Raw genomic sequence first — 11,902 nt, 5'->3', positions numbered from 1 at the left:
ATATATATACACATACACACACACAAGATTTTGTAAGTTTGTGTAGATAGGGCTGGAGTACCTTTATGATAACATTAAAATGAAAAAACTTGCTTCTCTCTTTGATAAAAGAAATCAGTGGAAAGTGTTCATGCTTTCTTTAAACTTTAAAAAGTTCACAAGGTCGTCTTTTTGGAATGAGAATGTTGATTTGTGTATGATTAGTTGTTGGTACTATTATAATCTCTACTAGTGGTGTCTTAGTGTTGCTTATGTTGATCTATTTATAAATGTATACAACAATGAACTTTTGGAAACAAAATCAATTTTTTTCTTAAAAATAAAGTTTGCAGAACTTTCATGTTACAAATATATCGTGTAAAAATAGAATCTACTTGGTTTTTAAAGTCATTGTGGTATTTATTTGTTTGGCTGAAAACTAATGTAGTAAATGCTATTGTTTTATAAGGATATTTAAAGAATATAAATAAATACCCATAATTGGGAGTGTTTTCTAAAAAAAATGAATAAAAATTTAAGCATAGCATAGTATAGATGTCAGGTGCCCAGGTTCCAGAATCAGGCCACCTGATTTAAGACCCCAGCTCTATGATTTTTAGCTGAGCAAGTTAGTTACTTTTTGCTTGTTTGCCCATCTATAAATGAGGATTGAGAACAGTGCCTACTCGATAGTGTTGGTGTGAATAGTAAGAGTATAAAGTACTTTAACAGTACCTGGAATAGAGTAATTGCTCAGTTACTATAATTTAGTTTTACTAAACTTTTACAATCTAGTTTCTAGACCATGCAACATATGAACCATACTTCTGTGATGCAAATTATGGTAGAATTCTTAAAAGTTTGTTGCAGAATAGAATAAGTTTTTAAAAACACTAACCTTACTTATACATTTATTCATTGGAAAACAATAATATTTGGTTTTTCAAATTGAGTTTATCTCTTTATACATTTTTTGGAACCAGTTGGAAAGGTAATGATTAAAAGGATAATGATATATAGCATTTCTTAGAGTAAATCAATCACTTTCCATTTTCATTAACTTTTCTATGAACCATCTACTAAAGATAGTGTTATTGAAATTAAATTACAGTAGGAATGTTTGGTTTTCATTTCAGTGTATGCTGGGAAAAGTTGGAAATTGGAATTTTGATATCTTTCTATTTGATAGACTAACAAATGGTAAGTGAAGAATTCGACTTACTCGAATCACTGTGTTCTCTGGCTGCTGCGTTGCTGGTACAGCCTCTGGCGGGTCGTTGCTTCCTCTGACTTAGGAGCCTCTGCTGGCAGGGGGGGGCGTCATTTTGTCTCTTCTGTGTGACTGATTGATAAGCCTAGAGCCAGTCTCGTACATTGAGTTTTTGATTATTACTCTTAGCAGTAATCAAAAAGCCAGCCACCATCACCTGGCCATCCCTCCTTAGGCTGCTGTTACTAATAACCCCCATGAATGTTATCTCGTGTTCTTGAATTTTCTCTTTTGGTTTCTTTTGGGTTGTGGCCATTTACAAGGACACCTTATGACCTGTGTTCCAGCTTGGATAGTGCAGCTGTGGGTAGATGCCGGCCTTCCGAGAGACATCCTTCCCTCTAGGTCTGTGTCCCTTGGCTTTTCACACTGGAAAGACCGGTGCTGCGCTCCCCTCCTTGGCCGGCTGGGGAAGAGCTGCAGCTTCCTAGGGGGCGTGTCAGAATCTGCAGTGTGTGTGGTTTAAAAAAAACAGGTGATTCTGCTCTGTTCACCTCCTCCCCCCCAATTTTGTTGTTGGGCGGTGGGGGGTTCACGTTTCCTTATTCTCTTTGGGGATCAGTTTTACTTAGGGAAAATTTTTGGCATAAAAAAATGGGTGCTACATGTAGTTCAACTAGACTTTGTCCCTTATGTCTGTCTTTAATACATACATACATACATACATCAGTGTGGAGAGCACACTGAGGAGGCCAGTCCTGGCTGCTCAGAAGGAAATGATGTGCTCTGAAAGCACCCTCCTTTGTTGTTTCCCTTTGGAATGAAGCTCCTTTCGTAAGGAAGCCAAATATGGGAAAAGGACAAGCAAATACAGCTTTTTTCATCTTGAGGGGCAGTGGTCTAGCTTTTTAGGACGCTACATCGTTCCCTCTGAGTGAAAATACCTTTGTGTTCACTGTTTGTCTAGTGACTAATGATAGGAAATAGGCAAAATGGTAAACAGTGAAGTTTGCCTCGTCTGCAAAACCTCCCTCCGCTGCCCTTTTGTTTTGCCTCCTTTCTGTTTCTCTCCCACCTCTCCTTGGCCCTTTGGTGACCAAGTGTGGTGCCCCTCTCCCTGGCCCCGCGGTGGGCTGCCCACACAGGAAAGGCTCACATCCTTTGCACAGCAGCCCTCCCTTCCAGCCTCTGTGAAAATACAGATAGTGAGGTAACAGGTGTCAGCTTCTAGGTCCGGAGAACACCCTTTCCTAACTCAGCACGAGTCTTACTTATCTCAGGATAATATGGAAAACAGTGCACACTTAAGACCTTTACGGTTTAGCCTTATAAAACTCTGTATGTCTAACAGTTGAGAGCCTATGATTAGTCTGCTGGACATTTGTCACTCATTGAAATGTCTCTAAATTGCATTTTTTCACAGTGCTAGTCGGGGCTTGGTGATGAACAAGTGTAGGGTGGCAGAAGTGAAAGCCCACGGGGCCACATTAGCCAGTTAGCACTGTGCTCCCTGTGTAATCTCCTCAATCCTTTTGTGGAGAAGAGGGCTGAATGGTTTCTTCTTAGGGTTGATTGTTAGGGTTTAGTAGAAGCCGCCCATAGTTAGCTACCCACCTATGATTTTACAGGTGGTGATATATATGTATATATATATTCATTCATTCCATAAACTACAGCTACCCAAATGTTACAGGAATTCTATACGTGAAGAGATACTTGGGAAACAAATCAGAGGAAATTCCTTTACTTGCATTACTTAATTAGCACTGCTTTCCTTTCAAAACTGCTTATCCTGACATGAATTCTGGATGATATATGTACATGGTTTCCAAGTGTATAGTTTTCCCTTCCTGCGTTTGATCCCATGCTTGTATTTCTTACTCTGGTAATTTCCAAATGCTGTTGTAAGGAAGGCAGGGAGAAGGCAAGCTCAGTGATTCGCCAAGACACATGGCCCCGGCCTGTCCAAAGCAGGAGGAAAGCAGTTATTGCTGGTCGGATACATCTGACGTTCCTTCCACAGGAATGAGTGTGAGGTGATAGGAGATGACAAGATATGCCTGTCACCCCTGAAGGCTACCTGGCGCGTGAGGACCCTGGTCACCAGGCCTGTGTCCTGGAGGTAGCCTAACCCTGTTGGCTCCCATCTGAGTCACATTCTGAAAGCTGTCAGGGCCACTGTACCTTTGGCAGTTCTGTCCTTTGATATATTTTTATGAGGGTAGCTTTTTTAGCAGTACAATTTTTTCCAACAACCTTTTTTGTTTCCATTTTCATATAAGTCCTTTTGTGCCTGTTTCTTGTTTAACACATCGCTTGTTTTGAAATGTTTCATTGACTTGTGTTCTTATCCACTGGTATTAAATAGTCCATTAGTGTCTTATAAACTGAAAATGGGGGAAAAATGCTACATGCAGCTTTTCCATTCAATGTGGGCGGCATGCTCTGATCTGACTGATTCTTGTCAGATTCCTGGGAAGTTCTTGGTGCAAGACGTTACATGTGCTGCTCTCTGCAGTGTGTTCAGATTGCAGATGAGGGTATTTTACCAATAGATTTCAGCTTTCCTGAAACTTACTCTAGACCAGTGATGGCGAACCTTTTGAGCTCAGCGTGTCAGCATTTTGAAAAACCCTAACTTAACTCTGGTGCCGTGTCACATATAGAAATTTTTTGATATTTGCAACCATAGTAAAACAAAGACTTACATTTTTGATATTTATTTTATATATTTAAATGCCATTTAACAAAGAAAAATCAACCAAAAAAATGAGTTCGCGTGTCATAGGTTCGCCATCACTGCTCTAGACCCTAGAAATTGGTCATTTGTTTCATTGGTTAGGAAAACGATTTTGGGAGAACCCTATCAAAACCTAAATATACAGACTGTATATACATTTTTTATATTGAGGTTATAATTGACATATAACATGTTAGCTTTAGGTGCACAGTGTAATGTCTCAAAATAATCACAGTAAATCTAGTTAACATCTGTCACCACATTGTTACAATTTTTTTCTTGTGACAAGAACTTTTAAGATCTTTTCTCTTAGCAACTTTCAAATTTGCAGTACAGAATCATTAACTATAGTTACCACGCTGTGTATTACATCCCAAGACTTACTTATATTTTATTTTACAATTGGAAATTTTTACCTTTTGACCCTTTCCCCCAGCCCTGCCTCTGACATGCACAATCTGTTCTATCTGTGCACTCAGCTTTTGGTTTTGGTTTGAGATTCCATGTATTTCTCTGACTTATTTCACTTAGCATGCTCTCAAAGTCCATCCCTGTTGTTGCAAATGGCAAGATTTTGTTTATTTACTTGAGGCCCGGTGCACTGGTAGGGTCCCTCAGCCTGGCCTACGGGGATCAGGCCGAAACTGGCTCTCTGACATCCCCTGAGAGGTCCCGGATTGTAAGAGGGCGCAAGCCAGGCCAAGGGACCCCACCGGTGCATAATCAGGGCCAGGGAGGGCTCCAGGGTGTGTCCAGCCCATCTCCCCCAGTCCCAATCGGCTGGACCCCAGCAGCAAGCTAACCTACCAGTCGGAGCATCTGCCCCCAGTGGTCAGTGTGTGTCATAGCAACTGGTCGAACAGTCGGAGGGACAATTAGCATATTAGGCTTTTATATATATTGATTGATTGAATTTATTGGGGGGGGGCATTGGTTAATTATATAGGTTTCAGGTGTACAATTTTATAATACAGCATCTGTATATTTTATTGTGTGTTCACCACCCCAAGTCAAGTCTCCTTCTATCACATTTATCTACCTTTTATCCTCTTCTACTTCCCTCCACCCCCCTTGCCCTCTGGTAATCACCATATAATGTTCTCTGTGTCTGTGAGGTTGTTTTGGGGGTGTTTTGTTTTGTTTTTGCTTAATTCCTTCACCTTTTTCACCCAACCCCTCTCCCCTCTGACAGCTATCTGCCTGTCCTCTGTTTCTGTGAGCGTTTCTATTTTGTTTAGTTTATTTTGTTCATTAGATTCCACATATGAGTGAAATCATATGGTACTTGTCTTTGACTGGCTTATTTCACTTAGCATAATACTCTCCAGGTCCATCCATGCTATCACAGAAGGTAAGATTTCCTTTTTTTTAACAACCAAGTAGTATTTCATTTTATTAATGTACCACAGCTCTTTTATCTACTCATCTACTGATGGGTAGTAAGGCTGCTTCCAAATCTTGGCTATTGTAAGTACACAGCAGTGAATATAGGGTACATATATCTTTTTGAATCCATATTTTGGGTTTCTTCAGATATATTGTCAGAAAGTAGAATTGCTGGGTCATAAGGCAGTTCCATTTTTAATTTTTTTTCTCTATACTACTTTCCACAGTAGCTGCAGAGTCTGCATTCCCACCAACAGTGCAGGAGGGTTCCCTTTTCTCCACATCCTCTTCAACACTTGTTGTTGTTGGCATATAAATCATTGGAACAGAATAGAGACCCAGAAATAAACCCATACCTTATGGTCAATTAATATTTGACAAAGGAAGCAAGAACATACAGTGGGGTAAAGACAGTCTATTCCAGTGATGGCGAACCTTTTGAGCTCGGCGTGTCAGCATTTTGAAAAACCCTAACTTAACTCTGGTGCCGTGTCACATATAGAAATTTTTTTATATTTGCAGCCATAGTAAAACAAAGATTTATATTTTTGATATTTATTTTATATATTTAAATGCCATTTAACAAAGAAAAATCAACCAAAAAAATGAGTTCACGTGTCACCTCTGACACACATGTCATAGGTTCGCCATCACTGGTCTATTCAATAAATAGTGTTGGGAAAATTGGATAGATAATGTGCAAAAAAATGAAACCAGGCCACCTTCTTACACAATGCACGAGAATAAATGGATTAAAGACTTAAATGTTAGACTCTAAACCAAAAAAAAAAATCGTAGAAGAAAACAGTAAAATCTCGGACATTTCTCTTAGCAGTATCTTTTTCTATCTCCTTGGGTAAGGGAAACAAAAGAAAAATAAATAAAAGGGACTACATCAAACTAAAAAGTTTTTGCACAGCAAAGGAGCTCATCAACAAAATGAAAAGACAATCCACTGAATGGGAGAACATATTCACCAATGATACACCTGAAAACGGCTTAATATCCAAAATTTATTAAGTACTTATAAAACTAATTACACAAAAAATCTAATTTTAAAAAATGGGCAAAGGGCCTGAATAGACACTTCTCCAAAGAGAACATATAGATGGCCAACAGACATGGAAAGATGCTCAATGTCACTAATCATCAGAGAAATGCAAATGAAAATCCAATGAAATACCACCTCACACCTGTCACATGGCTATCAACATTAAATCAAGATTTCCTTCTTTTTTTATGGCTAAATAACATTCCTTCTTTTATATTACTTCAATAAAATTCTACTCACACATATATCACATTTTCTTTATCCATTCTTCTAGCTATAGGTACTTAGGTTGCTTCCTAAGTATTGGCCATTGCAAATAATGCCACAGTGAACACTGAGGTGCCTATATCTTTTGGAATTTAGTATTTTGGATTTCTTCATATAAATAATCAGAAGTGGGGTTGCTGAATCATATGGTAGTTCTATTTTTAATTATTTTGGGACACCTCTGTACAGTTTTTCATGGTGTCTGCACCAATTTACATTCCCACAAAGAGTGCCCAAGGGTTCACCTTTTTCCACATTCTCATCAACACTTCTAGCCTTTTTTATAATCCCCATTTTTACTGGTGTGAGGTGACATTATTGTTTTGATTTGCATTTAGTTGATGATTAGTGATGTCAAGCATCTTTTCATGTGTCTGTTGACCAACTGTATGTTAGGTGGAAAAATGTTCAAATCCTCTGGTCATTTTTTAATTGGATAGTATGTTTGAACATACATTCTAAAATATCTATGAATATACCCCCCCAAGAAAATTGGTTGTTACAACAGCAGTAGCAGAAATATAGCTCACTTTTTCTCAAATACTTCCAAACCACATAGGCTCATGTTTGTACCAGTAGAGTGTTATCAGGATTTGAATGCATTTTAACTTTTAATTTCATAAAAAGATTTTAATTTCAATAAAAGATTTGAAATGGTTTTTTCCCCCTTTTGAAGACGATATGCCAGGTAGTTTTGAAAAAGAATCTCTTTTGGGCTGCCACATTATTTGCAATGTTGCCCATGCAAATATTATTCCAATTAATTAACTTTTTTCCTCAGCCATGAGCTTCTGTTGACAATTGTTTAGGCAGTTTTAGATAATGAATTTAGCCCAGTAGTTTTTTATAATCCTTCATAAATATTACTAGAAATTTTCAATACAGGGCTAGTTGTGTCTTTTATTCATTTTTTGTAAGAATCATCGATATTTTTTTTTAGAGAATACTAGAATAGTGTCTATGTTATTGTTCTTGTCCAAATGTTGACAATAATTATGAGCTTATACTCCTTTTAAAACACAGTCTATTTAATTGTTAATACAGCATATCAGTCCTATAGAGGAAATCTTCAAAACATTGAGAAATATAATGGAAGGTATAAGAAATGGAGAGAGAGTTGAATCTTGGAAGGAAAAACTAAACATTATAAAAAACGGTAGTTTTTCCAAATTTAATTTGTACACGTGGTGTGGCTCCAGTTGTCAGTGACAAAGGAGTGAGCTGAGGATGAAGATAACCCCGTTGCATGTGACAACACTCCCAGAAAACTGTGGAGGAGCAGAGAGGGTGACAACTGGAGGGGCCAAGAGAGCCGGGGATTCTTCATTGTTTCAAAGATAAGAGAATCTAGAGCATGTCTGAGTGCCCATCATACTGAGCAATATGAGAAGGGGGAGGAGGGAGGGATGTTTTGATTCAGTGGAACTGGGGATGGGGGAGCGGGGACATGGTAGATGTATGTGATGGACCAAGGAAGGTTCCTGAGAAGCTATGGAGAGGTAGAGGTATTATTGGCTTTTGAAAGAAAGGGAAATTTGAGGGCTTGTGTTTTTTTTCTGTGAAGTATGAGGCCTTTGAGGATGAGGGGGTGAATAGGATGTGGTTATGTCAGTAGTTTGAGAAAAGTAGAGAAAGCTTGCAAATAGGCATTTTGAAAAGTCAAAGAACCATTTCACTAGAAAAACATAAGATTGCTAGATATCATATTGTCTATGAATGAATAGGTATAGAATTCTGTCCCGTTTTGTTAGAATAAACACAGCCTCCACCTAACCAGGTGCAGCCAAGGCTGCTTGCTCTGGGACATCCCTGTTCAGCTAAAGCAGGTGGTTGAGGGGACGTGTAGGAAGTGGTTAAGTGCAGCCATGTTTAGGTGCTTTGGGAAGTTAACTTAAACTTAGCGTGGGACAATTTTCAAAGTTTCTATTGATTCTAATTGTTTTGGTGTATTTTTTTTAAAATCAGTCTATTAAAAGTTTATCTTCCAGTTTACCTGGTTGTGCAAAATGAAACAACAAAAAAGTTTTTTCTTAGAATGGAAAAAAAGATGTGATATTTGAAGTTCATAACTGGTCTAAGAATTTGTAAATTTTAGACAGACAAAAAGGAATTAGTACTTCATGTTGTGTATTCAAAACCTATATGCAATTATGTTAGCTACTAATATCTCCTTTCTCTGTCTTTTTTTTTTTTTTAGGAAATAGTCTAGTAAGTTTAACCTGTCATTTATTTAGTCTTCATGGATTAATTGAGTACTTCCATTTAGATATGGTGAAACTTCGTAGATTTTTAGGTAAGTGATTCTAATTCATTTAGCAGTGGTAATAAGATGTATACAAGAACTTTTAAAATTTTGGTATTAAGTAACTATTGATCTAAAACAAACCACTCCAAATTTAGTGGCTTAAAACAACATGCATTATTGAGCTCCTGGGTCTGTGGGCTGTGCATGCTGCTTCCGGTCCTGCTGCTCTCTGTGTGTCTGCAGCTAGCAGCCCAAGAACTGGGACTGACCTGGCACAGCTCTGAGTGGTCTCCTATTAAGTTAAAAGAATGCAGAGGACTTTGGCACCATAATAGATTCACATTAAGAACAAAAAAGAAAGTAATCTTTATTTTAAAATTAGGTGGGGGGAGTCCCTCAGACTGGCCTGCTCCCTCTCACAGTGCAGGACCCCTCTGGGGAGGACTGACTGCCGTCTTAGGCCCACTCCCCACAGAGGCAGGAGAGGCTCCCACCACCGCCACTGTGCTTGCCAGCCGTGAGCCCGGCTCCTGGCTGAACGGCACTTCCCCTGTGGGAGTGCACTGACCACCAGGGGGCAGCTCCTGTGTTGAGCGTCTTCCCCTGGTGGTCAGTGTGTGTCATAGCGACTGGTCGTTCTGCCATTCAGTCGATTTACATCTTAGGGTTTTATTATATAGGATAGGATAAGCTGAGCTTGTTCAAAGTGGTGTTCAGTTTCCAAGAGAGAGCTGGTGACCCTGGCCCCCTTCACTTCCCACCTGTGCCAGCAGCCGGGCAGGGCAGGTGGAAATGGACTGCACCTGGGGGTGAGAGCTGCGGAGCCTCGGGGCCCAGGGTGGGGGCCTGGGGAGGAATTGGGATGACTTTGCAGTCAGGTCTACATCAGCCACGATTTCCTGACAAAGATGCCACGTCTCTGCCCTTTTCTAAGTGTTTGAAGGGTAAAACTTTAAAGATGGGGTACATTGCACTTAGGTCTCTTAATTTGACAGTAAACTTGAAAGATTATTTGGAATATGTTTAAACGTGCAGGGTGGCATTTACCTAAGACTGCTCTGCTTGGGGGAAAGTTGAAGCTTTTCACCAAATAAAAAAACATGTTAGGAAAAAATTGGTAGCATAGCATGCGGATTTTTTTTTTTTAAAGGAAGAAGACAATGTTTTCTTTCCTCTTAAGTTCTAAACTAAGATAAATTTATTACCTGGAAACTTTTTAAAAATACATTTTTACTGATTTCAGAGAAGAAGGGAGAGCGAGAGAAACATCAATGATGAGAGAGAATCATTGATCGGCTGCCTCCTGCACGCCCTTTACTGGGGATTGAGCTGGAAACACGGGCAATGTGCCCTTGACTGGAATCGAACCCGGGACCCTTCGGTCTGCAGGCTGAACCAGCCAGGGCTTGAGAAACTTTTAATGCACATTTATTTATAAATGGTATGCCTGTAATACTGTACTAGTATATAAATTATAAAACACATACAAAAATAGATGGTACAAAAGTACTTAAAAGGCTATTTTAAATGATGGAGTCAAAGTAAATACAGAATTCCAAGTCTTTTTCCCGCTCACGGATGGATTGCAGTCACCACCTTGGGGCTGGCGTGTTCCTCAGAGACCTCTAGGTTTTAGCATGTCTTGCTGTTGGCCCCCCACCCCCCACCCCCGTGCAGGTTTGCTGGCACCACGGGTAGCTCTCCCGCTAATCCTGGCCCACCTTTTCGTGATAGCATAACAGACACAGAGGGAGAAAGAAAAGATTAGCATCAGGTCCATCCCTACAAACTGAAAAACAAATTCCAGGTCCAAAACCCACCGCGTGATGAAGCGCCCACAGGGTCACTTTCATAGACCCAGTACTTGCACTGTTTCAGTGTCATAAAGATTTTTGTTCACTGATGAATTTCTAGTACCACTTAGAACAGTATCTGGCACAATAAACATTTGTTGAATGTTTGAAGATGGGGTACATTTACCCTTCAAACACTTGTCTGGTACTTTTTTACTAAACTGAGATTCTTTTGGTCTCTCATTCACATTTTCAAAGAGAAAGTATTTTATAATTTTGACATGAATACTTTCTCATTTAAGTTTCAAACAAGCCTGGCCAGTGTGGCTCAGTGGTTGAGCATCAGCCCATGAACCAAGAGGTCACCAGTTTGATCCCAGGTCAGGGCTCGATTCCCAGTAGGCGGCATGCAGGAGGCAGCCGGTTGATGGATGATTGTCTCTCATCATTGATGTTTCTATCTCCCTCTCCCTTTCTCTCTCTAAAAATCAATAAAAACATACATTTTTTAAAAGTTTCAAACAAGTTATGAGTGAAAATGGTATTGATTCTTTAGGTATCCATGTGAGTGTTGGTGATTATCATCTCTCTGAACCTGAACAGTTAACTGATAGCCACATGGACAGTGTCGGTGGGAACTTGTGATTATCACAGTTTTTTACTTGTCCATGCCGCCCATTTACAATTAAGGGGGGGGGGGGGGGGGCTTTCCTTCGTTGCAGTTATGATTCAAGAAGATTACCACAGTCAGAACCCGTACCACAACGCCGTCCACGCTGCGGACGTCACTCAGGCCATGCACTGTTACCTACGAGAACCCAAGGTGAGGCGCTGACATGACAGCAGGTGAAAATCCTCAGAGCATCTCTTTGCATTATTTCAAATACTTTTCCCTAAGTTAGTGACTTGACTCAGAATCAGAAGTTTCCTTCACAGGACTGAGATCTAGCGGGATCAAGTTTCCAAAAACGGCTGTATCTGTAGGCGCAGCTACTGGAGAATTTGGGGGGGCGCGGGTGAGGGAGCAGCTGCAGGAGGCCCAGCGAGGGCCAGATCCCCGGGGCTGTCCGACACCCGCATTGACGCCGTGTCCCTGAGGAGTAGGGAGCAGGCTGCTGTGTGAACTTGAACGCCTGGCCGCTCAGGAGCTGCTTCAGGGCTCCTCGAGGGGGCGGGCACACAGGCCTGGGTGTGACGGGGGGGGGGGGGGGGTTGGGATTTGGAGGGGTGG

The 11,902-nt window shown here is 40.3% G+C and overlaps 1 protein-coding gene across 9 annotated transcripts in view; it reads left to right on the top strand.

The window, feature by feature from the left end:
* PDE7A (phosphodiesterase 7A) overlaps positions 1 to 11,902 on the top strand; it is a 108,803-nt gene that overhangs the window by 74,431 nt on the left and 22,470 nt on the right. For 6 of the 9 annotated variants that reach the window (XR_001362429.1, XR_001362435.1, XR_001362433.1 and 3 more), the window contains 3 exons: positions 1,116 to 1,179; positions 8,831 to 8,926; positions 11,394 to 11,494. Coding sequence is in view for 1 of the 9 variants with exons in the window: in XM_014541011.1 (XP_014396497.1) it covers positions 1,116 to 1,179; positions 8,831 to 8,926; positions 11,394 to 11,494 (261 nt within the window). In the remaining 8 variants the exon portion in view is untranslated. The remainder of the gene's footprint in view (positions 1 to 1,115; positions 1,180 to 8,830; positions 8,927 to 11,393; positions 11,495 to 11,902) is intronic. The other 3 variants (XR_001362434.1, XR_001362431.1, XR_001362436.1) reach the window with 3 other exon arrangements.

The sequence above is a fragment of the Myotis brandtii genome, unplaced genomic scaffold (assembly GCF_000412655.1).
Source record: "Myotis brandtii unplaced genomic scaffold, ASM41265v1 scaffold254, whole genome shotgun sequence".
In the NCBI taxonomy this organism is placed as follows: domain Eukaryota; kingdom Metazoa; phylum Chordata; class Mammalia; order Chiroptera; family Vespertilionidae; genus Myotis; species Myotis brandtii.
The sequence above is the reverse complement of the archived record's forward strand: the minus strand, read 5'-3'. Positions and strand labels throughout refer to the sequence as shown.